Genomic DNA, 26,038 nt, shown 5'->3' on the forward strand with positions numbered 1-26,038 from the left:
ACCGGTATAACGCTATCTGATGCACATCTACTCCCCATTATATTACATGGTTCCCCTCTCTCTTACTCTTCCGGCAGAAGTCAAGGCGTGCATTCAAGGCTGGCGCTGATTGTGCAGGTGTCAGGCCCAGGCCCCAGGCGGCTGACGACCACATATGATCTACGAGAAGCTGTGACTGGGATGCTAAAGCTTTCCCTGTATTAGCCCGAGGGCATTATAACCTGAGTGGTAGATGCGACAAAAGTGCCCATGTTGCAGTACTACCCAGCGTATAGAATTGCCCAAGACAGGTACTCATGGACTCCACGACGACATCAGGCGATAAAGCCTACCAAGGACGGAATTCGGGAGGTGTTGTCCGCGTATCATGATACGAGTCGGGTCATAATACAGTCGCAATATAGCCTGGCTATCAATGGTAGACTAACGGGCGTGTTCGCCGGCCTGGCCGTGTCCGTTGCAGCCGGATACACTGGGTTTGATATGGATGAGGACATGAAGACGAGATAGACACAGGTGGTTACTTGTAAGTGGCGTGGTCCGCGTGGATGAGCCTACGAGGCCATAATGAAGGAGCCACTGACACACGGGACAACTGGCACGATGGGATTCAGTAGGCTACCTTGTAGACTCCGTCACCTCCTCTCGGTCATTTCGATTGCATGTAGAAGCTGAGTACGTGGGGTGGCGACGGCATTGTGCGATACGATGGTAGATAAACCGTCGTTTCTTCGCCCTCAAGAGCCAGTCGGTCAGGGGTCCAAAGGATAATCTCAACGACTTTGGTGGCATATCCTCAATTCGATATAAGTCCCCTCTTGGTATTATAGCCGGATGATCGCTAGAACGGCGAGACGCCAGACTAAAGGGTCTATTGCAGAACTTGCCCAGGAACCCCGTCTTTCAGATAGGTGGTGCTTTTGATTCTCACGTTGCGACTACTCCTCGAACTATGCTGGGGTAAATCTAGTAACGGGCAGAGAGAAATCACAGGGGACGAAACAACAACCTCGCGAACCATGCCAGTATAAGGTGCATCCGCACTCCGAGGTTGGACATCATCCCCGGATCATAACAGCTTAGAAACAACTATCAAGTTTAGCAGGTATAGGCCATAGAAACTGAATCCCGTGTCACATAAGCCCGGTACACGCCAGACATGACAATCCAGCCGCACGAAGCCCGTCGAATACCCGGACAAAAAGCCCCGTGCAATTAAGGCTTCGGGCCCCGGGGGAGCGGCTGGTACCCGACCCACAGGGGACACGGCAGCGGCACCGAGCCACCGACACCTCGACAGCATTTCGCAACTGCCGGCAGGACAAGGACAAGATGCAGTCCAAAAGAGAAGAAGCGTCAGATACATTTGGATTTAAGCGCAAAAAGCAAAGATTCCCCCTCTTGTCCCCGCTCCGTCACAGCCAACCGACGGTGCAGTAGCCAGCCGCGGTCATGATAAGCGAGCTAGGCGAACAGCCACGACGGGGTCCAATTTAAGACAACGGCATTCTTCTTCGGCAGTTCAGGTCTAGACCGCAGTAACCGTAAACAGTGGTAAGCAAGACGAGACGGTCATGATTCACGCCAGACACAACCCGATTTATGCAAGGGATAGTTGCCGCTGTCATCGTGTTTCCGGACCCATGTCGTTGCCCGGTCTCCACCGGCTTCCCAAGTGGCGCATCGTGCTTATCCCGTGCCCATGTCTCGGGTATCATCGCGCACAGCCACATGTCCGTGCCACCGGAATGCCGGCCCTGCGAAGGTACAACGTAGGTACCTAAGGTACGTACCTCGTACGATCGCCAGGCGTGCCATTCGCGTCCCATCAGACTAGACTGTCTTTCCACGACATCTTGCCAATGTACGGAGATGATGGGAGTAGGAAGAGAGGAAATAATCCCATCGTCGCCGCCATCACCATATCTTCGCCGGCTCCGGTTGCTTCAAAAGTGGACATGAGGGCCATAGAAGCATAATACATGTCGTGCCACATCCAGCCACCCCTTGACCCGCCACCGAACATCATATCGCGTACTTCGTATCGTGTTTGCTGTGTGCAGTTTCTGTGCTCAGCGTCAACGTCGGCTCTCGACTTGAGGCGTCTCCGACCAACAAGGATGTAGAAGCAAACGGAATCGAATGGTTCTGGCAGATTACGCCTCTGTAGTAACTTCTTTTTCTTCCAAATTGCAACACCTAGGGGTATAGTGCCGACTATCCAACTGTTTTATCCAAAGTCCAGCAAAAACAACCGATACCTTTGGTGGTATCCTCAAACTCCGACTCCGACGCCTTTTCAAGTTGTGATGTAACAAGGACGCCCGCAGCCCTGTAACAAATGACTAGTCCTCCAATATCCCCTCTGCCGTAGCTTCGGCATGCAAGAATTGGCCCCAGCTATACCAACGCCTTCACCCTATGTAAGGCCCCAGGGTGAAGTGAAAAGAAATGGCGTGAAGATCATATACAAAAGAAAGCCCACCAGGCCTGAACGGCCCATGTGCCGATATTATCCCTAGGCCACTACGTAGCCCGTTGCTATACCGCCGTGACTTGCGGTGGCTGCGTCGGAGCAGCCCTGCTCCCAGCTTCCAGGTCTGACGTGTTCTCCGAGAAGGCCATCCCCCGTAGGTGCCCATCCGCCGGACTTGCCATAAAGGCTGTCTGTCGCAGCAATGGGGTACAGGGTCTCACCGGATGGCTTCTCGGCGAGTTCCTAGGCCGCAGGCGGGTGATGGTGGTAATGTTCGTGTGCAACCGCTGTTGGGTGACTGTTGATGTGCCCGTAGCCTGCGTAATAATCGGGGATAACGCCCGAATGCGGTCCGTACATGGACATGGAGTGATGCGTACTGGTCGGGCTGATGGTGGAAGGGCTTTGTACCAAGCTGTTTCCGTTCAACAGGTGGCCTTGGCCCATATTCTGCTGGAGATATGGCGAGTGCCCAAAAAATCCGGGTCCCATTTGCCGCTGGGGAGACATGCTGCCCATGACAGGACCCATACTGGAGCTCATCGGACGCTGCGATCGCATGCCTCCCGGGCCGTGCATCATGCCGGTCGACGAGGCCGGACTGGGTGGGATGTTGACCTGCAGAGAACCCAACCCGGGTGAGGTCTGCTGCACAGGTGACAAGGTGGAAGCACCCCCCATGCCCACGGCCCGATAGTTTCCCTCTTCGTCCGTCCTTCTCCTCCGCGGCATGTCCTTTCGTACATCGTCGCCCGGTAGGACGAAGCGTTTATTCCCCTTCATGCCCTGCGATTGCCGAGAATCCTTGCGGATGCGGACGCGGACGCCTTGGTCGCTGAGGCTGCGCGTCAAAAAGGTGGACTCGGCCAGACCAGGAAAACTTTTAGGGGGATAAACATAAAACGCATCGGATTTGATGCCCGCGAGTTGCCTGCAGTCTTCACCCGCCATTTCGTAGAGAGTGAAGTGAAGCTTGAATAAGCCTTCCACCTTGACCGAGACGTCGCTGAATACAAAGTAGGCGACGTCCTGGTTTTGCACGTCCTTTAACCGGTGGAGTGAGGAGACAATGGTGCCAATGAGTTTGTTTCCTTCCACTGGCTTCTCGATCGCTTGGCCTTTACTGTCTTTCTCGCCGACATCGATCAGGTGGCACATGACAAAGTGATAGGGGTCTGACAAGACGTGTTGTTAGAAACTGTAAATGTTGGTGTTCTGCTTGGAGGCACCGGTACTCACTGGTCAAGTAGACTCCAGCAGGGTCACGCCCCGGCGAGACTTGAAGACGGACCACCGGTGGAGGGTCGATGGGCTTCCGGTCTATCGTACATCTGTTAGCGCATGGAATTGCCAGAGGAAGGGGCCAGAAAGAGAAAAAAAGGAGATGGCCAGGCAACCCACCCTTGTCTTTTCCATTATGAACCCTGCCGTGAATTGGATGCTGGATGATGGAGAGGACGTAGTCGGGGTCTCCTGTGGATGTCACGACTTGTGCATTAAAATCGGATAATGTTGTCGAAGAGGGCGAATGCATCTCGCCTCTCCTATAAATGGGACTCATGTTGCCGCGCTGATTATACGCTGATAACTCCATGCGTGATGTGATGTATCTCGAGTGGACTTTGTGTCAAAGGAGATGAATGGCCGGGCTATTTGTTTGCGCTGCGATGCAGGCGTCCCGGTTTCCCCTAGCGGCTTGGGGCGTTGTGAGGAGCCCAGGACCGAGAGTATAGTATCTCCCGATACCTTCTCTCCGGCGCAACTGTCAGCAGTCTTTGTTGTAGCTCCGTCCGCTGAGGACGCAAGTCACAGACTCGTGGCGTGTGATGTATCGTGTAATACGGCGTGTCGATCATGCAAATGCTAATCGCGTGTTTCCTATATGCTGCGGCCGACTCGTCTGCTGAGGCTGATGACCACAAGTCCTTAACGTCAATTTCCCGGAACTGTCGATGCGTATAAGTCCAGGGTCGCTTTGAATGCCGTGTCGTGCTGTTGGTGGTGGGAATGCGCTGGAATGCTACGTATATTAGGATCAAGCTGACAAGATCTCTTTCTCCGCAGTTCGTAGATGAGAATACGGGAGTCCCGGGGTGTGGCGTGAGGATAAACCAGGATAGCTGTTGTGAAGATAAGAGAGGAAGATGACTGGGAAGATGATGATAGAAGATGATAATATTGCGCAGAGATCTCGTTTACGGACTAAAGCATGATGCGGTTGTGTCCGTTGGGTACGTGCCAAGGGGCTCAAGGTAGGGCAATCCCAACTCTGGGTCGAAGAAGCTTGATTGGATGATGGATGACGACGGGGAACCCTTGTCAAGATGCCGATTTTCCTACCAGGTAGTGTAGACGAGAGTGGCAAATGTCAAAGGGCCTTCCGCGCGTCCTATGGCGACTGGGGTGAGGAGGTTGCGTGAGAGGATGTAGCGTAGATGGGTAGGTACTTTCTTCCTTGGGTACCCAAGGTACCATTCAAGCGCCGGCACTGTTGACTCCGCAACCTGATCTCACTTGTTCAGGTCGTTCCTTCTTCCTCAAGGCTGGATGCGAAGATAGCAGAAGGAGCACCTGCGACTGACTTGTGAGGTGCTGCCACTGCCGGGGGTACAGTGGAGACACGGCAGGTAGAGCCCAGCCCAGGGGCCAGAGTACGACGTAGAAGAAGGCACAACCGAGTAAGGGAAGTCGAGAGGGCAGAAGGTGAAGGAAAGCATAAAAGATGGGCAGCAGGTACTGTACACTGTGTACTAGAAGGGCTTATAGTCCTAAGAAAGTAAGGCAGGAGGAACTGGGGCAGGGAAACAGGGGGTGGCTCTAGAGGGTAACAGGGAGGGAGTAACGGAACAGTGGTACATGGGCAGGGGGGAGGGGAAGGAAGTGTCATCTGCTGTCAGACCACCTGGGTGTGCTGTCTGGTTCGGGCACGGCAGGAAGATCTGGGGAAGGTACCAAGCTCCTGACAGGCATGGTCATGGTACCTCGGCTGGGGGGTTTGGTAAGGCGCAACGTAAGGTATAGAGATAACGTAAATTTCATTGCCTCCCGTCCGCGGCTCCTCAGGCAAAACTCGTAGAGGCGCGTAGGAATGACTTTCTCTCGGCCGACGGCCAACTCGTTTTTGAGAAGAAGGAAATGACTGTACCTACCGTGGGTATCTTAGGAGTGCCAATCTCACCATCACGGGGGGATGCAAATGGCACCGTATCGCGTGTCGAAGCGGGGAGTCTAGGAGAAAAGTAAAGTGTTGGTCGACAGGCTGTAAGGAGTGGTCGAAACGAAGGGCAGGTTAGAGCAGATGACAATAGACGCAAGTCGGCGGTCGTTATGCGAATTGATACAAGGCCCTTGGGGGTGGATGGCCGGAGGCGAGTTGGCGCGGGAGTTATCGTCTTGGTAGCAACTCTCGTGAATCTCTCTCGCTCTCTCGCCCTATCTTCTTGGTGATCAAGTCTGTGTCTTCGACTGGTAATCTCGCACCACGGGACAAGTGCTGCGTCGTTTGTAGTGTACTGAGTAATACGGACGCGGCCGTAGGGCCAGAAGCGGGGTGAAGGGATCGGCTTACGCGCGAGGATCATGGGCGAAAAAGGACTATGATGTAGCTAGCTAGTAGCTATCCTGGGGATGGCGATGGTGATGATGTTAAAGGGATCGACTCACCAATCTCCCATCTCCCATCACCCATCATCCCCTCGTCCCATCCCAAACGCGAACCCTGACCCTTGACGAAAAGACGGCTTAAAAAATACTTGGCAGACGTCGGCGGTAACTTCGGCAGCAACTTCGGCAGCTCGTGGCTCTGGTGGCTCTCGTCCTTCACTTCGTCTATCGGCAGCGCAGGGACCGGGGTGGGTGTGAAGAGCCACCTCAAGGGGCATGCATGAACGGTGTGTGTTTAGAGAGTGTTTAATACGCAATCTTTTAGAACGTACCCGACTGAGACGAGACAAGCTCGTCGCAGATGTCTGGCTTGTCGTGTCAGTCACTCACTATGTCGTCGACCTATGTACTGAGGCGCAAAAGAAATAGTCACGTATACGGTCGAGTACCTACGCTGGCTCGACGTACAACCAACGTACTGTACGTTGTACCCAGACCGGGATCAGAAGACCAGAAGGTACTGACGGGCTACTCTAACGTGCAGAAGATCCAATAACAATTTGTACTTAGTACGCTGGCAAAGATGAGGCATAAATGAGGTTATACCAGGCCTTTTAAGTGTAAGCAAGTAATAAATGCAGTGTCGAAGCCGTCGAAGGTCGTTTTGGGACGGGGCTGTGGGTCCCATGGTCAAGAAGCGCCGAGCAAACGGTGGATGGAGACAACGGTCGACGGACTCAACGCCAGGCGTGACACAAGGGACAAAAAGGTGCTTCATCGCGATATACTTCGTAAAGGTACATATGGTGCCTGGAAAGTCGGGTCGTGTGAGCATCAACTCCAAAAGCGAATATTAAGATAGTGGGACTATGTAATAAGAAAAGAGAAAGGAGGGTGTGGTGCTTGGAGAGCCGGGGGCGTTTGATATTGGCAGGTATACATAAGTACAACGTACGTAGTATTATGCAAAAGAAGACCAGGCTAAAGTTGGGACGGAGTCGACAATGACAACCCTTGGTCTGAACTTCGAACAGCCGAGAACCCAGGGCTTGACAGGCCGGGGTTAGGATCCGTCTCCACCGTGGGGATTTTCCCACCGACACTGGGCTCATATTACGGGGCTTCTTATTACGGGGAGAGAGATTTGTGTACAACGTACACGTACGACGTACAGCGTACATACAACGCGCATACGGATAAGTGTTGTGGCTGCACGTTGTAACCGCGTTGGGAGTCGATGCACGCTGGCTGATGTCACACCAAGGAGATGATAATGAAGGAGTACGTTGTACAATGCACGCCATGCAGACCAATGCAGACCAATGCAGTCCTGGAGGAAATGAGCTGCAAGGTCGAGTCAACACGAGGCAGCAGCTTTGCGCGACTACCTATGTAGATGGCTCGAGACCCAGAAGGCTGGAGACGGAGCCAGAATACCCGGACGGCGGCGCCGCACCGGCGTTCCCGCCCACATATACGATCGAAAATCCATGCATACAACACGCATGATACACTACGTTGTATCTGTTTTTGTCTTTGCCTTTGTGTGCGGTTGGCAACCCAAAACCCCGTACGTTATATTGTGGCATGCACAACAGCATCGCGTTTGGGCCAGGACTAGCGCCCTTGGAGGGGGGGAGACGCCAGATCGGGACAAGCGGGAGGCGTGGAGGGAAGGGCATCGGCCGGTTTAGGCTCAAGCGCCTGTCCGAAAATGGCCGGCCCGGGAGATGCAGCGAGATCGTTTGGCCAGGACCAACCGTTAGCGAGTGGGAAGTGGGGGTGGAAGCGAATCAGAAGAAGAGGAGAGGGAAGGGTAATTAGCCAAGGTGTCATGTCGTTTTAGCCGTGAAAACCCCCGACGCAAAGGGATCCGGGTCAGCGGACTCCTGACTCCTAAGGGGCAGTCTTCTAATAAACCGACATGATAATGGTGGGTTCGGCAGCTGCGCATGGCATTTGGCGTCTGTGTGGTTTGGTGTTGGTATACGCCTTGACGCGATGGGACGGAATAATGATAATAACGAGAGAAAAAAAAAAAAAAAGGACAACAAAGTTAAGATCGGACACATGGCTGGGTCAAGTTTTAGCTGAAGCAGAACAAATCTGTGGAAGCATCTGAGACACGCCTTGGGGAAGCATCGTGCATGACCGGGTCGATCAATTTGGGGCGAGCCCCTGGGGCTTGGACCAGCTGCCGTCGAGTGGGCCGATTCCCAGATGGCCAAGGGTTTCGCAGGGCTCGTCCATGTTACTCACGCCTCTGCTGCTTCAGATTTGAAGAGAGCAGATCGGAGCATCGAGAGCAAAGTAAAACATTGATTGCATTAACCGAATGGAGGTCGTGTGTTCCAGGAAGCGAGCGACAAATGCACCTGCATTCCATGTCGTTGTATGCAAGTTGGGGTGCCTTTTGCTCGTTTAGGTATTCGCTGGGCCTTCGAGAACATGGCCGATTTGAGGAAGAAATTTCGGGATTTTCTGTTTATATTGTCTTCATTAAGAACTAGGCCAGGACTGAGGGCAGGCCGGGATGACAGGGCCGAAAATGGAGAGGGCAGACACAGTGTGTTGTACGACACACTGTACACTTACATAAGGCGCGCGGTCCCCATACCACCGCGCATCGATAGGTACTTGCCATGTTATCGCAGTACGACGTCGAACTCGATCCAGTAATAATTCAAGACAAGAGGATGGTCTTTTGTCTTCCCCTCCAGCTAATCAATGTACGCATTCCTTACAGTGCATAAGTATCCCCTTCATACAAGTGAAACACCCTATAAAGTGGGGAAATAAAACGGAGGTGGTTTGACAGGCGGGAGGTGTGCCAACCCATTTCTGTTGCTTCTCAACACAGCTGCCACTTACACGGACGATCTACACTGGTACATACAGTAAAGGGCATGTACACGCTGAATGACGTCGAGACTCATGCCTAGCGAAGTACTAAGTACACTACTTTGAAATAACAACGTCTTCTTCAGGTTCAATACATGTATCCCCTCCCGTCGGGCCGAGAGCTACCGGTCTTTCCGATCCATGGTCTTTTATCAATACAAAGGTTCTCAGACAGTCGACGGCCGCGGCGCACCGACTTTGACCAGCCCAACAAACGAGACCCATTTGCGACGTTACCAAAGCGTTTGCGCCATGATGATCGGTTCGTTCGTCGAGGAAACGAAACAATCCGTTGGTCCGATGATGTGCATTATCACCCTTCCTATCATGGACGACGGGACGTCCTTCGTATAGAGGTCCCAAGGGCGCAAGGCGCACGAAACTCCGTCTTCGGCATGCTGCTGCCCGATCGACGGACGACCGCGTCCCGTCCTGCCGGTGGTTGGTCCATCGACATGAACGACTACAACGCATGCAACGATCCCAGCAACACCGGCACAGTGTCTGTCTGTTTTACTCGAGGACGTCGAACGTACATTGTATGTTGGGTGCTCTGCACGTCGCTCATCCATCTCCTCAACTCGACACGTGCCGTTAAGCATTGCCTTTTCCGTGTGATCTTCATGCAGGAGATGCTGCACCTCTCGTTCGCAACGACAATCTTTCGAGCGTCTCCTTGTCAACTTGGTCAGCTGATATGATGGATCTATCCCAACGCAAGAACGAGTCTCGGATCCTGGCTCCGTATTTTGTTCCTGGGAGATGCCACGACAAATAATGAGCTTCATCCCAGTGAAAAGTGCGTCAGCTTATCAACTCGGTTTCTATCAACATGACCGAGCTTTTCGGGAACCTGTATCAACTACAAACACCAAGGTTGAAACCGCCATAGTCCAGACCCAGGGAACCGAATTGTGTGACGGGTGCGGGAGGGCAACACCCGAGCCAAACTCGACAATGCCAGGTTAGCCTGTTTCTTTTTTCGTTACTAGAAAGTACTCAGTCATCGATCTACACCTCTGGTGCCTGGTCATGATTAGACCCAGTGAGATTTGGCAAATCCTTCGGGCAATGCTGGCAGGTATGGATTCTTTGGCAGTGGCTCGACACTACGGTACATGGCCATGGTCTTCTTCCCTCGACAACATACTGTTTCTTTCCTCTCTCTCTCTCTCTCATATTCGAGTGAAGGACAAACCGGTGCCCTAGTAGGCCAGCGTGAAGGGCGCCAGGGTGTGTGTACAACGTACGTTGTACGTGTTATAGGTACAACGCAACGCATTTATTATTATATTGCTATTATACCTCCTTCTTCCCAAGCCGTCAATCTAATCTACACGGTGTTGCATTGAGATGATTTCTTTTGCCGTTTAGGCTGATAGCAAGCGGCCCCACCGTCTAGGTGCCCTGTAATTTGGGATCCCAGTGGTCATGGAGGATGATGCACCCCGGATTTCAAGGCCTGGTTTTCTAGACACGATCTTCTCTTCCTTCTCTTCCAGATGAGGTGGCTTTCTTATTAACACCTCGAAGGAACGGAACATGTTCTGCAGACTCTTCCAACATGCTGCAGTTGGTCGCTCCTTTGACTCTGCATTGACGCCGACGGTAATGCATAGGATTTCCCACCAGGCAACATCATCTCTTCGAACAAGGAATAAACTTGCTGCATGGCATGTAATGCATACCTTACGTTGCGGGTGCAAACCCATTTGGTGGCTTGCCTTTGTTTTCCACTGTGCCCCGTTGTCGTCCCCCGTTCCCCCACGCGGAAGAGATCTTCGCGGCAGTCCGGACTTGACATCGGGCATTTTTTTCGGTCGCCGCGCGGTGAGCGTCCTCCTGAGTCCTTAGACTGGCCGGCTTCTGTACTTTGCAGGCGAGTACATTTGTAGGTATGGCGGGTACGCACACCGCCAGGGTAGGAGGGGGAGGTCTGTTCTCGCGAGTGCCATGGCATGGGTGGGTGGGTTGCATTACCTTGTGTCGTTGATCAGGGACCCATATCGCGTCTTGTCAACTTGTCCACCCCCCTCCGCCACTGACCTGACAGATGCTTGATTTGGAGGGGGTATATCAGTCGGTGATATGACCGGAAAAGAACCCAGGTCGTACGCGTCACAGTCACCTCTCTTCTCTGATTGCCCATTTGGTCACCCTCTCTACCGGCCCTTTGCCCAATCCGTCGTCGCCAGTCGAAATTTGATCGGCCGCTGTCCATTGTCAGGTAAGGCCATGACCTGAAAACGGTAGAGAATGGCGACATCAGTCAAAAGCCAGCACACCGAAGTGACATCGCGCCCTCTTCCGGTGGGGTACCGTTGCAGCACCGGTCCATTGTCTCCATCCACGCGGCCCCGGCTCTCCTGTCATGGTGCAACCCGGAAGGACGAGTGGCTTCATATTTTAGAGATTTTCCCCCAACCAGGAGAGGCAGGGCACTGGGGACGACTGGGGTGCTAATTGTCTCCTGGCGTCCATCACCATGATGAACAAGACTAAGAAGTTCTGCCAAGATGCCAGGGGTGCTCGTGCAAGCCCTAGACACAAAGTAGACATGGACCCGGTAACACAACAGCGCGACACGTCCGAGCTTCCGGAAGCCATCCCGACTGTCTGTGGGTGGTGTGGATGGGACGATTAACCAGGGAAAATAAAGGAAAAGGCGCTGTCGACGAACGGATTTCTAGGCACGAGTCAGATGCGTAAATTAGGCTGTAGACCGGATGGCCCTGTCTTGCAGGCCAGACGGAATGAAGGATACCTGCTTTCCTAGGTAGGTTGATAAGACGACCAAAAGCATACGAATAGACAGATCTTTCGACGCCAGGTCCAGGAAACGCAGGGCGACAAGCGAGCCGTTTGAGCTTCACAATTGCCGTCTTACTTCTTGGCATGGCGGCATGGGCTTGTGCCGTTCCTTTGTTGGGACTCAAGGACGCGTCGCGTCGTCTTGTGCATCGGCGGCCAGCCTTTGATTCTCTGATACCGTAGGAAGGGGGAAAAAATAAAAGAGCTGCACAAGTGGACGTTCAAGAGGGCCGTGTCAGATATGCTCGCATCTAGAAATCGCCGAACCAAATGGGGCCGTCTTGAGTAACAGTATAAATCAGATGGTGTATGGATCCCGTAATATGGAATGGCTGTCTGCAGTGGCAGTTCCGGGTCCAGAGCAGCTATACCAGCCGGAGGCCCGTGACGGTATGAACGTCTGACATTCAGCAGGCCTAGGTAATAGCTTACTCGCGTCTGACCTCAAGTCGATCCATCCATGTCGTCCGAGTTCGAGTCGTCGGCATCACTGGCTACAGAGCCGCCCGTGTCAGTCCTCTGGGGTCGACCTGGATCTCATACTTTAGCTACTCCTCGGCGTAATGGTCAAAGGCAAAGATAGAAAAGTGCCACACTCAAATATCATGACCATCCTGGGCCCTTTGCAGTGATAGGTACTGCATCTTCGTCAACGGTTCGACCTTGCAACTCGCGTCTCACACCAAGGTCAAAACCCTCAACGTGCGGGGCTTGGATGCGAACAGTCGTAGAGAGACACCTGAATCTAAGCACTTCTTTTCATACCAGGTGCCTCGCAAGTTGGGTAGATATGGACAGGTCTTCACGCCTCATCCAAGACTGATGCCCATGGAACGGCTCTACCTAAACGTTCGGACACTCTCATTCACGGTGACAATGATATCACCCGGCCAGGCCATCCAGATGGGTGCACCACTGCGAAGGCCCGTTATTGTCTGCAGCACCCCTTCCTGGAGCAGGCCACTCTCGAGCCGTGTCATATTTGAGCCAAGTTTGATATCATGCATCTCTAGTCCCATTGTAGGCCCTCACGAAACCGCCTTTCAACTCTGACGAGGAGTCAGTTTGGCATAAAGCCCGGGCTTCATCCAGTTGTTGTACACCGTCAAACCGGGATAGTCCCTATCAGGGTCCCAGGCGTCATTATCTCCGTGAAACTCAACGTCGTTGTGCCACAGCAGCTTGCCAATGATGAGGCGCATTTCCATGTACGAGAGGCTGACAGTCTTGTTAGCTCCCAGCATCATCTCCGACTTTTCCCGTAGGTAAGTCAAACCCAGTAGCTGAGTCGGGTCACAGGAAGCACCCATTCAGCGAGCATGGCGTATGGGTGACAAAAAAGACAAAAGGACAATGAAACGAGAATTCAACTCACTTGCGGCCGATACAGCCCCGTGACCCCAGGGAAAACGCATTGGAGGCACCAAACTTGTCGGTACTGTTCTCCTTGTCCAGCCAACGCTCAGGGATGAAGCGATAGGGCTCACTAAAGTTGCGTTCGCTATGTGTGGCACCCCACATGGGGACCGAGACGGTCGTCTGAAAGAATCATGTCAGACTACATTGCAGTTCTTCTTCTGCAGAGATTGATGTAACGGAGAACGTCGGGGGAGATCATGGCCAAGGTGGGACGGCGAAAGCAACGAAGATAAGGGACGCATCACTTACACCCCCGGGAATGAACTCTCCGTCGACGGTATCGCCTCCAGCCGGCACGGTCCGGACGAACCCAATAGGGGCGCTGGGGAAAATCCGCAGCCCCTCGTCAAGGACGGCGCTGAGATAGGGGAGTTTGACGAGGTCTTCGTAGTTGAGGTCCTCATCCTTGGCGAAAGAAGAGCGGATTTCTGCAGTGAGCTTGTCGAGGACGCGGCGGTTGCGGAGGAGCTGGTTGAACAGTCCCGCCAGGAAGCCTGCAGTCGTCTCGGTGCCGGCAATGCTGCGACACCACAGTTACACTTAGCTATCTCGTCGCCTCTAACATGCGGCATCACGTGGAAAGCAGCTGGGGTTTGCGGCTTACATGAAGAGAGCGCCGTTGACGATGACTTCGTCCTGGTTGATGGAGCCCTTTTCAGATTGCTTCATGAGATAGTACAGGAAGTCTTTGTGTTCCGAATTGGATTGGGCCATGCGACTGTGAGGCGTAAGCAGTGGTCGATGTAAGGATGGGTGGGAAACAAAAGAGTCAAGGGATGGATCAAAACATATCTCCCGGGTGATTCGGAGCAGGGGGATATGGGAGACAGGTGGCCACGCACTTGAGAATTTTCTGCTTGCTATACTCGAGATGCTGAATTCGCGTCCTGCGAATCCGGTCCGGGATCAGCTTGAGAAGGAGCTTCTGAATGGTACCATCAGCCTCAGCCAAGCGACGGGTGGCCTGCTCGAAAGCACCCGCTTTGATGGATTCGCTGATCAGGGGGACCCAGAACCGAAAGTCCTCTTGGAAGCCGTCAGCAACCAGAATCCGAACCAGGAACGAGGATGAATGCAAAAGAGAATAACTAAACACAAAGAGAAACAGAGATTCATACCATTCGTCAAACACCCAAATGGTTCTCCGAGGGCCATATCGCCAATGATATCAAACGTCGTGTAAGCGAACCAGTCGACCAGATTGACGGGTGTGCCAGTCTTGGCAAACTCCCGCATCTTGAGCGAAAATACGTCAATGTACGACTTTACAATGTACTCCTGCTCCAGCAGCGCCTTGGTGGAGAAGGCGTGGGACAGAGCGCGGCGCTGGCGGGGCGTGGTCGGCATCGTTGGCCATGGTGATGGTCGACACGCCGGGGACGGCCTCGATGCTGCCGACATGGATGGGGTCCTTGTGGAAGTTCTTGTGACCGGGTCGGCTGCCGTAGATGTCCTTCCAGGCGGCCTCGTTGTCGAAGGAGAGCTCGTTGGGGGATACCCTCACGATGGGCCCGTAGCGGTCGTGCTGCGCTTTGATCCAGAAGGGGATGCGGCCGCGAAGGAGGGCGATGACGTTGGGGAACTGGGTTGTCGAGACGGGTTAACACAGCTGTCAGGGGCAATGAACCTCTTAGAGGTTATTGGGTAGGGACTGAAAGGTGCTGGGACGGAGGTTACCGGGGAGACTTTGGCGAGGAATGGTCCGGGAAAGCGGGCGAGAGGGTGGAAATACAGGTTGTAGACGACCTTGTACACCGCCCATACTGTGGCCTGCGAATCGCGTCAGTATAGCTCTCCTTTCTAGAACGCAACTCTGATTCCTATTGTTCCTTCACGTGTCCCCGGGGTGAAGAGGAGACTCACCCATACTACGGCAAAGATGCCCACGCAGGCGGCCATGCCTAGGTGGGTGATATCCGGTATGGCTTGAATCACTGGCATGGTGTTTTGATTCGGCCCAGATTGGACGTTTTGGTCTTTGGTCTCCCTTTGCTAGCGGTTATACAGCCAGGTGTCGTGTCGTGTGGTCTTTGACTATTTGTAGGAGCAGTGAATCTCAATCTCTTCGCAGGAAACGAGAGAATGAAATACCTCGCCAAATCTGGATCGGCCATGTTGGAAGCATTTGTATGATTCGGTGTCGTTTCCCCATCGTCACAGGGCGAGAACCCGGTAGTTGTTTTCCAGTTATCAGTGTGGAGGTCCGGGCCAGAGGGCGGAGTTAAAATTCCCTTCCCCGCCGTCTACGCCCCTCCCACCAACTATACTCGGCAGATGAGCGCTGGAACGTTATTGGTTTATATAGTCTAGCGCCGGGATTGGAATGATGAGCAGAACAAACGCGGACCATGGGAATATCCCGTGAGACGGTCTGGAAGTGGTGCCAAGAGCCTCGGGATCGACATGTGCAGACACTGAGACTTTATGGCTCTCTCGGAAACAAGATATCAGCTCGTTTGGAACGGTGAAAGATTGCAACGGCCAGTGCCGACGAATGTATTACCTGGACCCAAAAGCGCAAAGGAAACTCCAATTCGGCCGAGATGGACGTTGAATGTCCACGGATCAAAAGTTGCCCTTTCCCAATACCCATGTTATTTCCCAATGATGTACCTCAACGCCGTATGCCCTATTCTTTGTGCGCCAAAACCCTGTATTCCGATATGCAAGTCGACTGTGGTACTTTCCGCCCGATGATAGAAGTCGATGTGTGGGCGAATGTTGTTTACACGGCGAGTGCAGCTAGCATGGCGGCCCCAACAAGACCAAAGGTGGGGTTGACGTTGCGTTTGGCGCCACTGTCGTTATCGTCCGAGGATGCGGTGGCGCTGCTGACGGTGGATGATACGATACGGGATGCCGAAGCAACTTCGTCCGAGCCAGGATTCGCGGCAACGCGATCGCAAATCCTGGGGGCAATATCGGCGGCTTCTAAAAACAATATCCAGTCAGTCGCGGGAGATGCAGAGGAGACGACCGTCGTTGCGGTGAGATTGACAAGAAGAAAGGGACGGGTTCTGGGTAGAAACGTACTGTTGACATCCGCAGAGTCGCAGCCAAATGCAGCACACGGCCCAATGGCGGTCACCAGGCGCTGAGGGTCGCGACAGAGACAGTCAAAGTCGGTGACGGAGCAGCCAATATTATCGGCGGCGCTAGGGAGGCAGCGCGCGGCACAGTCGGGGAGCTCGCCAACGAGGGCGGGGAGGCTATCGGCTTCGCCAGCGGCGGAGGCGGTGCCGGCGCTGGTGGGAGTGGCGGACGCCTGGGCGTTGCCTGGCAGCTCTACGTTGGTGGGTAGCTCAACGTCATCGGGAACGGCGTTGGACAAGTCCTCGGGGATTTCGACGCCGTCCGGAAGTTCGATTTCGTCGAGATTGATGTTGTCAAGGTCGATGTTTTCCAAATCGATGTTTTCAAGGTCGATATTGTTTGGGATCTCGACTTGTGCGGCAGCAAGGCCGAGGAGGAGGGAGAAGGACATATGAGCGAGTACGGCGCGCATGGTGGAAGATTGATGGTAGTAGTGCTGCGATGTGTTGGAAGAGAAGAGCGATGCCGTTGGGAGAAGCTGAGCGTCAAGTCAGGGAATGGTTGATTAAAGTGAAGTCGATAAGACAAAGAAACGAAAAGAAACAAAGTGAGGGAGAAGGGGAAAAATCTAGAATAAGAGAGCGAACGAAGGCAATAATGATGTATTCACTAAAAGAAGGACAGACGACTGGCGTGCAATGCGTTGAGATTTGGGAAAGAGAAATCGAGGTAGAAGGTTCAATGGAGGAGGTTTTCCTTCACCGAACACTGCCCCAATGCCACGCGTCACCGCGCTTGGTGTTCGTACCAAGTACGAAGTACTGCCTGTTACTTATCGGATGTTCCCCTATCAGGTAGCCACCAGCGGCGATGGCCCCGCTAAAATAGTCGATCTGATCGCTGCCTGCCCTGTCCGTCTCCTTCATCGAACGCGAAACCTGAAACGCTATGACGGGTCCCTGGATTGCGGGGGAATCCCGGCTACGATGGATTCCCATTGGTCGTTGCAATGTAAGTGGGGTAATTACCTCATTTCACCTGCCGCTACTAACAAACGTTGGTCACCACAGTGCCACACTTGAATTTCGCTTCGGCCACAAACGTCGCAATAAATTGTCCATTTGAGAGGAAACATAAGCCGAGATAGTAGCACGTGGAGATGACTACCAGACTCATGCGACGTTCGAGCGCAAACCTTCGCATATTGACGCAGGTCGCGAAAGGAAGAACGGCGAACGGCTTTACAAATACCTATACCCGTGTATGGAATCTTCAACGTTCCATGGGCATCAAGTTTTGGCTTGTGAAGTAGGTAATGATGGGTACTTCGTACGATACTCAGCGGGGCCGGGTCGGGCCGGTCTGTTTTGTTGTTCACGTCGACAGTTGGGGCGTCACGGCATCGCATCTGGCACTGGTGTATTCGAGGACTCTGACGGTCACGGGCGGCATGGACCCCAACCAACGGTCCGCAATCAATATAGACACGGGCGGTAAAGACGTGTAAAAGGAGAACAATGTGAGTGAGGTTACGGAGTCGCGAAACAGCAGTTTACAGAAACGGCTGACGAACGTTACTAAGCAGCTATGTGTGACACGATCAAGTCGTGAAACACTGGTGAGGTGAGACCGTGAAGTTGTACTTCGTAATGTACAACGTACATACGTTGTACACCGGCGGCTCAAGTCTTCTGCGGGGTTGGCCCGGACCGTTGTTGCGGTGTAACGTCGGTAACGCATAAACACGAGCTGACATTCCAACAGCAGCCCCTCGGGCTGATTCCAAACTCCGATATATCGGGTGTCATTCTAGCTGTCCCCTCCAGGGGCCATCTAGTCTACTCGTCATACAAACTTTGTCTCTCCTCTCGTTTGGAATGATGCTTAATGTCACCTCGAGTCCTCGACACCCCGAGTCTTGACGTTCTACTCGCACAACCTCCCTCGCACCACCGCCGCCGCATTCACTCGCCGCCATGTCCGATCTTCAATTCAGCCTGCGGGCACAGCTTCTCGAGTCGCTCACCATCAATCGTGTCATCGGCTCCATCATCCTTTTCTGCGTCGGTTCTTTCGTGGTCGACTACACATGCAAGCCCAGATACCCCTCCTCCATTCCCATGGTTGGCCATGGGCGGGGCCTTGTCAACACCATCCGCAACATCACCGATTACATGTTCCATTATCGTGAATGGATCATTGAAGGCTACGAGAAGGTGCCCACGTTCTCTTCCCTTGTCTCCCCCATCGGCAATTCAAACAAGCACAATTAAACGGCAGACTAACAGCGACTTTAGCATTCCAAAAGTGACCGTGCCTTCATCGTCCCGGCCGCTCTCTCCCGGCCTCACGATATCGTCCTCCCCCGCTCCCAAACCGCATGGCTGCTCGAGCGCCCTGACCACATCGTCTCCGCCCACGAAGCCCATAATGACGTCCTCTACTCCGACTACAACCTCCTCGGTCGAGACAACGCCCGCACCACCTGGTACAACCGCGTGATCCACAAGTTCCTCGCCCGCAACCTTCCCGTTCTGATCCCCGATCTCGACCAAGAAGTCACCCACTCCGTTGACGCCGCCTTTGGTGCCGGCACCACCTCCGACGAGTACAAGGACGTAAACATCTGGAACGCCTGGCTGGGCATTGTCCCCCAAGTTACCAACCGCATTCTCGTCGGCCCGGACATCTGCCGCAACGAAGAGTTCAACAAGAGCATGGTGGCTTATGTCGACGCCTTTGTTCTCAACTGCTTCATCCTCAACATGATTCCCAAACTCCTCCACCCCATTTTCGGCCGACTGGTCACCATTCCCAACTGGTGGTACTGGAGGAAGGCCACCAAGCACAGCGTCCCCGTCATCGAGAAGCGTCTGCACGACTTTGCCCGGAAGGAGGCCGGCGATCCGGCCTACGATTCGTGGACCCCGCCCGAGGACTTCATCACCTGGACCATCCGCCTCGCCAGGGCCGAGGGCGCGACGTCCGAACTAGAACCCTACACCATCTCCAAGCGCCTCCTCCCCATCCAGTTCGCCGCCATCCACACCACCGTCCTCACGGGCCACAGCGTCCTGCTGGACCTCCTGTCTTCCGACCCGGCGGACGGCTTCCTGGAGGGTCTCCGCGAGGAGGCGTCGCGCGTGCTGGCCGAGGACGGCGACGGCGGCCGCTGGACCAAGGACGCGCTGGCGCGCCTGTACCGGCTCGACAGCGCCATCCGCGAGTCCCAGCGCATCAGCAACATCTCCGCCACCCTCGTCGAGCGCAAGGTCGTCGCGCCCGAAGGCCTGACCAACCCGGCTGAGGGCTGGCATGTCCCCCAGGGCGCCTACATCACCTTCAATCTCCAGGGGCTCCACCACGACCCGGATCTCTACGACCGTCCGGAGAAGTACGATGCGTTTCGTTTTAGTCGGCCGCGCGAGGCGTACGAGGCCCTCCCGGCGGAGGAGAAGGATCCCGAGGAGGGATTGCGGCTGAAGAAGCTGGGTATGGTTACGACGGGCGATGCGCACTTGGCGTTTGGCCACGGTCGTCATGCTTGGTATGTCTCGTCTCTTTTCTTTTCTTTCTTTTTCCCTTTCCCTTTCCCATCCCCTATACTTATTGAGTCGCACCATCTGACCCATGAGTGTAGTCCCGGCCGCTTCTTCGTTGCCCACGAGCTCAAGATGGTGATTGCCCACCTCTTGCTCAACTATGATATCGCCCCCTTGGCCGGCGAACGCCCCAAGCCGAAGTGGGTTGGGGGAACCATCATTCCTCCTACCGAGGCCAGTATCCAGATTAAGAGAAGGGCGGCCCCGGCAGCATGAACCGACTGATGGATGTGCTATGAGAGATGTGTATGATGATTTTCGTTTTCTTTTTCTATGTTTTCTTCTTTTTTTGGGGCTTGAACTAGCGAGTTTCTTTCATGACTACGAGATACCATTCGATATGGATTTACAACTGCTTTATTGTCCGAACCCTAGTTGGGCCTTGTTTAAATCATTAGGTCGTGATACGAATGAGAAGCAGACTCTCTTGACATTTTATCAGGGGAATGAGTATAGAGCATGGAACAGAGACAGAGACGACAACCGTGGTCGTGGGAAGAGAGCATCCTTATCCCACCACTCATGATCCTGAAAGTTTCCTACCTTATATATCAATCCAATGTCTAAGGGACCATACACGATTCTGAGCCTCTCATGGACCTAGGAATCAGGCATCTTCACTTGACCATGTCATTCGATATTCTGTTTCATATATTTGGCCCCTGCCTTAGTTCAGACTTAGACGTTCCTGCCTAGCGACTCCCAGCAAGTATCACGTTCTTGCCCTCTCTTAAGAGGTATATTGCCTTTAACACTGTGTAAGTCCAACCTCCAGGCTCCAGCCTATCATGACAGGACTAAGGGCTCCTCCTTTTAATATCTTCTCCCCTTTTAAAACGTAACTTCCTCTGCAAAGTACCTCCTAGGCATGTACAGTACCTGCTCAATCACCACGATACTGCAATCAGTCCTATAGTCACGGACTCATAGTCACGTGCGTTATTCTGATATCTTCCCGCGCCTTCTCCTGACCTCCAACTTCTCTTCTATTCTCCCCTTCATCTCTTTCGCCTCGAGACAAATTCAACCCCGTCACTCTTTTCACACACTCAGAACACATACATCCACTTAACTCACTTTGGTCGCTCTTTTACTATCCCGTTCTACCAGTTCTTTATTCATCCTAAATCAACAACAAATCATCCTTCCATGCCCTGGGCTACTCCCTCACTCACCAAGTCGGATCTTAGCCCAACAGCGCGCGGTAAGCTGTCGAGATGGTCTGTGTATCTTACGGCACAGGCCACTCGGCTCATCCCTTGTCCTGGGTACTGGTTATTTCCACCGTGCTTAGCTTTGTTTCCTCAGTTTTTGGTTATGCCGCCTTCGATACCCCCACTACGCCCCGTGCCGCTCTGGTTGCCCTTGTTGTGAACAGCGACAAGGAGGCCATGGTATCCACCATGAAGCAGATGGAAGCCCACTTCAATGGAGCTTATGGCTACGACTGGACCCTCTTCAGCCACGAAGAGCTCTCGATCGAGTTCAAGGAGGCCGCTTCTAATGCCACCCGTGCCGCTGTCACCTTTGATGTCATCCCAGAGGAGCACTGGTCCGTTCCTGCCTGGATCGATCTCCACCGCTACGAGTCTCGTCACAGTCTTCCCTAGGAGGCAGGCTGTCGTGGCCACGGCGGAGGAGCTTACCACCATAAAACCCGTTGGAATGCCGGCCTCTTTGCACGGGAGCCCCGCCTTCGCTTCTACGACTGGTACTGGAAGGTTGAGCCTGGCGTAAGTGTTACAATGCTATTATGACATCGCCGTCTTACTCACTTTGAACAATATGTTAATGAAAACTGCAGACACAGATTGCCCACGACTTCAAGTTTGACGTATTCCGCACTATGCACAGTGAGCGTTACCATTTCGGTCTCAACAGCTTTCCCACCATCTCGCCCGAGGCTTCCCAGGTGCTGCTGGAGAGCGTCACGCAGTTCATGGACGAGCACCGCGAGATTGTCTGGCCCACAGCCAACATTGCTTGGCTCAACACCTCGAACACCCAACGCCACGCCATCGCAAAATCTGTACCCCGGAAGCAAACCCATCAAGATGCCCACCAGAACGTGACCCACCTGGATGCCAATGACTACCACCAAACCGATCCGGCCGCAGACGATGGTGTAGTTGACAGGGCCTCTCAAGTTCTTGGAAATGAATCTGATAACTCGGCGCCTACATCATTGAGCAGCATCTTTCTACGGTGTCCCGAGACGCAACCTACGCAGTGCTCCCTTGAGACGCCTTTTGAGCTAGGAAGCCTCCATACGTTCCGAAGCCCAGAGTACATCAAGTTCTTCAACCATCTCGATTCCCTCGGTGAGTTCTACTACAACCATATCGGTGACGTCCCCATCCGCTCCATTGGCGCCACGCTTTTCGTGCCTGAGCGGTGGGTCTGGCTCCTCCCTGACACCGAGTGCGAGGTCGGCGAATACTGTGCCCCCGAGTTTAATCTCGGCCAGGTCAGTTTCTTGGCCAGTATCAACGGCGGTGAGATTTTCGGCTGGGACGAAGATTATGTCCGCTTCGTCAAGAACAACCTCGTCCTCTGGGTCCAGCGCTGGGACGCCATCCTCGAGGACTTCCGCCGGCAAGAGGAAGTCCCGTCCCCGCCTCTCGGTCACACTACCCTCGATGAGCGCAACTTTGAGCCCTTTTGGGAGTGGCACATGAAGATTTTCCTGTTTAAGGAGTGGGTTCGCACGTGGAACTCGATCCATCTCGACCAAGAGCTGGAGCCCTTTGAAAAGCAGCACGAAGAGCCCCACACGACCGATGTCCCGGCTGAGAGAAAGTCGCTACTGGGAATTGTGGAGGAGATGCTCATCAAGCCTCGGATCAATACCTACCGGATTTACGCGGATGAACTCGGCAGAAGTTGACCGTTGACGCTCTTCGGGTCTTCTGCTCTGGCGAGGGCCATGCGCATGGTGCGGGCCGCGCCCAATCCTCCACTCCCCCATGTTATCTGGTCTACTGGGAAAAGGGCATCGGCATACTCTGTGGTGTGCTTCGAGAGGTTGGTGCCCGTTGCTATCCCACAATCGATGTGACCAAGAGACTCGACTCGGAGTTGGATTCTTTGTCCAGAGCGGAGACAGTGTGTTGTTACCTACTTCAAACATGCGATAGCAGTGGGAATAGAGCACACTCATGGATATGCTTATGTGACTCCTCATGGCCAGTGTAGACTATTGACATCTTATACGGACGCTTGTAAGTTGTGAAAGCAATTCAGGGGTAACCGAGAAATCATGCTCAGTTGTCAGCACCTGGTTCCGGCCCTCGGGACTCGACGACCACGATACATGACGATCTGACATGCAATACTATGAGTACTGTAGGGACATATCAATTCTTATTCTCTTGGTAAGTTGGTGCATCGTCTTACCTATAGACGTAACATTCTACTTGGACGTTACGTTCGCGGTAATGGTGCCGAGCTCACGTCACACCCGGTCCTACGGTTGTGGCTTCGGCACTCGACGCCCCGAGGCAAACTGCGATCTCAGTGGTGCGGTTAGTGGGAATTCCCGTCACGGTACTTGACTCTTGGACCATGATTCGGTGCCCCAACTTCCCCCCTTCACACGCCCCATTGGCACCTCCCCGGACTGAAATCACATCGTGGATCGACGATCGATACCGTACCAGGCATTGTGCCCGGGAACTCCATCAGAGACACGCACCGAGGATGGCTAAGCTTGCGCATGTGCATAGGCGATAGCCGACGGAATATGGCTGTCCAAGCGACAGATCCATCCGCGTGCGGGGGCACGTCGATCGATATAAAAGCAAGGTGTTTCTGGCCCCCGGATCAATGTTCTGGTCGCGGCAAGTTTGGTTCCCTGGTAACAAGTGAACAACTGGGAGGACCTTCACCGACACCGACTTGTCCTCCGATCCAACTACCCTACTCGCCCCCGCCTGAAACGTTGCGAGCTACTGGCCGCGACCCATCCTCGTCATGCTCACATCTTGGCGAGACGTGGTTCGTGCGACGACGGCGCTTGTCCTCGGCCTCACCATCGTCACCGGCCCTCGATATGCCGCCGCCTCGCCCTCCCCAGCCGTGAGCTACACCAGCACACTCATCCACCAACGCGCCGACCCGCACATCGTCAAGCACACCGACGGATGGTACTACTTCACGGCCACGGTGCCCGAGTACGACCGCATCATCCTGCGTCGGGCCGAGACGATCCAGGGACTTAGCGAGGCGGAGGAAGTCGTCGTCTGGGACCGTGACGAGTCCCGGTACCGGCGTAGGCTACGTCTGGGCTCCCGAGCTACACCACATCGACGGCAGGTGGTACGTCCACTTTGCGCTGGGTATCCGCGAGGCCTTTGACATTCGGCCCTTCGTCATCGAGGGGACGGGGGAGAACCCGCTCACGGCGGAATGGGTCGAGAAGGGCGTCGTCGAGACCAACTGGGACACCTTCTCGCTGGACGCCACCACTTTCGTCGCAAACGGCACGCGGTACCTCTGCTGGGCGCAGAACGACCCCACCACGGGCGACAGCGGCACCAGCCTGCTCCTGGCGCCCATGGAGAACCCCTGGACGCTTCAACTCCCAGCCGTGGTCATCTCCCGGCCGGAATACCCCTGGGAACGCGTCGGTCACAACGTGAACGAGGGCGCGTACGTCATCGAGCGCAACGGGCGGCTCTACATGCCCTACTCGGCGGCCGCGACGGACCATAACTACGCCGTCGGGCTGCTGAGCGCCGATGCCGACGCCGACCTCATGGACCCGGCTTCGTGGGCCAAGTCGGCCGAGCCGCTCTTCGCCAGCAACGCGCTCACGGGCCAGTGGGGCCCGGGCCACAACTCGTTCACGGTGTCCGAGGACGGCCTGAGCGACCTCTTCGTCTACCACGCACGCAACTACAGCAGGGTCTCGGGCGAGCCGCTCGACAACCCGGACCGCCACACGCGTGTGCAGAAGGTCTACTGGCGGGCGGACGGCACGCCTGATTTCGGCATCCCCGTCGCGGACGGTCCGACCCCGTTCCGTTTCCGCGCGCATGGCGACGAGACGCTGTATATCCGCCACGGCGCGGACGGCGGTGGGCCCGTGTCGCTCCAGCTCGCGGCCGATCGCCCTGTTCGGGAGACGCAGTTCCGGGTGGTGAGTCCCGGGTTCGCGGGCGAGGGGACCGTGAGCCTCGAGGCGGCGAGCCACCCTGGCGAGTTTCTGCGGAATAGGAATGGTATCGTCGAGTTGGCGCCCCAGGGCGACGAGGATACGACGCCTGCCAGCGCCAGTTTCGTTCAAGTGGCTGGCCTGGCTGATGGCGAGGGCGTGTCGTTCGCCCTGGCAAGTGACCCGGCGAGATATATCCGGGGTCGGCCGGACAGGGTTCTTGTTGTGGCTCCTGTGAATGGAGGGGGGGAGGCGAGTTTGGCGACGTTTTATACTGAGTGATAAGTGTTTTATGAGTACCGCCAATGGAATATGACGCGCTGGTCAAATGCGCAATGAAAAGGCTCCTATGCGTTGTGAGGTTGGGAGTGGGTTCGCGTAGGTGTTTGGTCCACCACGGGTGCGCCGTGGTTCATGTCGCCATGGAGTCCGAAAGTGAGCTGCAGGTACTCAATAACTTGACGGCCGCTTCAACACCACTTCGCTGATATAGTCCAGGGTCATCTCGCCTCACAGGTGCAATGCGTGGCGCCAAGCACTCATTCAGGCCCCGAGACGGGCCAGCAATCCCTAAGCAGCCGTTCTTAGCCAGGGCATGGAACTCTTTCGTGTCGGTCTCGGTTTGGTCTGAGAAACTCGAAGAAGATTCGTCTGATGGCTTCCCCTACTGGGCGATAGAGTCGACCGTGCTCATTATACTCCAGTGCCAGATCGTGTAGGAGGCGATGACAATTGATCATTGGCAGATGCTAACCTTTGGTCATTGTATCACAGCGTCGAAACATTCTGGAGTATTGAACCGGATATGAAGTATCGTGACGGAATTACGAGGACTTTCAATGCCGAGTGCCGAGTAGTTGTAGAGTTGTCTTGAGATGGACTCGTGGTGGGTTGAGTTGCGACTTGACGAGTCCCATGATCACGTGTCACCCTGATCATGTGACTATCAGAGAGCCAAATGATTATGTCAGCTTTTCCTGTACCGCTGAGTGGGCTTTTTGTCCTTTTCCGTCCTCTTTGCCCTCGCTTCTATCTTTC

General features: G+C 54.4%; 7 protein-coding genes across 7 annotated transcripts; 4 read left to right on the forward strand and 3 right to left on the reverse strand.

Moving 5' to 3' along the window:
• Positions 1-2,147: 2,147 nt before the first annotated feature.
• Positions 2,148-4,037, reverse strand: ACRALDRAFT_1082293 (uncharacterized protein; the record flags this gene model as incomplete). Its single annotated transcript, XM_071019289.1, has 3 exons — positions 2,148-3,651; positions 3,716-3,796; positions 3,878-4,037. The coding sequence occupies 3 exons, from the start codon at positions 4,035-4,037 to the stop codon at positions 2,720-2,722; spliced, it is 1,173 nt and encodes a 390-aa protein (XP_070874522.1). The 3' UTR covers positions 2,148-2,719.
• A 3,293-nt stretch (positions 4,038-7,330) lies between these two features.
• On the forward strand, positions 7,331-10,427 carry ACRALDRAFT_1094152 (uncharacterized protein; the record flags this gene model as incomplete). The annotated part of the gene is made up of 17 exons (XM_071019706.1): positions 7,331-7,360; positions 7,398-7,435; positions 7,476-7,649; positions 7,678-7,848; positions 7,926-7,956; positions 8,026-8,047; positions 8,203-8,222; positions 8,255-8,389; positions 8,435-8,645; positions 8,680-8,778; positions 8,826-8,849; positions 8,898-8,976; positions 9,067-9,321; positions 9,345-9,568; positions 9,610-9,706; positions 9,763-9,944; positions 10,021-10,427. 17 exons carry the CDS (start codon positions 7,331-7,333, stop codon positions 10,167-10,169), a joined length of 1,941 nt encoding a protein of 646 aa, XP_070874523.1. The 3' UTR covers positions 10,170-10,427.
• Positions 10,428-12,834: 2,407 nt separating this feature from the next.
• On the reverse strand, positions 12,835-15,151 carry ACRALDRAFT_2041856 (uncharacterized protein; the record flags this gene model as incomplete). The annotated part of the gene is made up of 9 exons (XM_071021195.1): positions 12,835-13,009; positions 13,167-13,330; positions 13,460-13,730; positions 13,815-13,928; positions 14,053-14,236; positions 14,329-14,536; positions 14,583-14,792; positions 14,888-14,980; positions 15,074-15,151. The coding sequence occupies 9 exons, from the start codon at positions 15,149-15,151 to the stop codon at positions 12,835-12,837; spliced, it is 1,497 nt and encodes a 498-aa protein (XP_070874524.1).
• Positions 15,152-15,935: 784 nt separating this feature from the next.
• On the reverse strand, positions 15,936-16,715 carry ACRALDRAFT_1071227 (uncharacterized protein; the record flags this gene model as incomplete). Its single annotated transcript, XM_071017843.1, has 2 exons — positions 15,936-16,141; positions 16,244-16,715. 2 exons carry the CDS (start codon positions 16,713-16,715, stop codon positions 15,936-15,938), a joined length of 678 nt encoding a protein of 225 aa, XP_070874525.1.
• Positions 16,716-18,097: 1,382 nt separating this feature from the next.
• On the forward strand, positions 18,098-20,429 carry ACRALDRAFT_1076897 (uncharacterized protein). The gene is made up of 3 exons (XM_071018558.1): positions 18,098-18,459; positions 18,541-19,790; positions 19,884-20,429. Exons 1-3 carry the CDS (start codon positions 18,220-18,222, stop codon positions 20,059-20,061), a joined length of 1,668 nt encoding a protein of 555 aa, XP_070874526.1. The 5' UTR covers positions 18,098-18,219; the 3' UTR covers positions 20,062-20,429.
• Positions 20,430-21,257: 828 nt separating this feature from the next.
• ACRALDRAFT_2135806 (glycosyltransferase family 15 protein) lies at positions 21,258-22,978 on the forward strand (the record flags this gene model as incomplete). The annotated part of the gene is given in 4 exon segments (XM_071024103.1): positions 21,258-21,444; positions 21,463-21,584; positions 21,656-21,874; positions 22,061-22,978. The coding sequence occupies 4 exon segments, from the start codon at positions 21,258-21,260 to the stop codon at positions 22,730-22,732; spliced, it is 1,200 nt and encodes a 399-aa protein (XP_070874527.1). The 3' UTR covers positions 22,733-22,978.
• A 222-nt stretch (positions 22,979-23,200) lies between these two features.
• On the forward strand, positions 23,201-25,478 carry ACRALDRAFT_1082288 (carbohydrate-binding module family 42 protein). The gene is made up of 2 exons (XM_071019288.1): positions 23,201-24,107; positions 24,160-25,478. Exons 1-2 carry the CDS (start codon positions 23,818-23,820, stop codon positions 25,280-25,282), a joined length of 1,413 nt encoding a protein of 470 aa, XP_070874528.1. The 5' UTR covers positions 23,201-23,817; the 3' UTR covers positions 25,283-25,478.
• The last annotated feature ends 560 nt before the right edge of the window (positions 25,479-26,038 follow it).

The sequence above is a fragment of the Sodiomyces alcalophilus genome (assembly GCF_042370955.1).
Source record: "Sodiomyces alcalophilus JCM 7366 unplaced genomic scaffold ACRALscaffold_4, whole genome shotgun sequence".
Classification (NCBI taxonomy): domain Eukaryota; kingdom Fungi; phylum Ascomycota; class Sordariomycetes; order Glomerellales; family Plectosphaerellaceae; genus Sodiomyces; species Sodiomyces alcalophilus.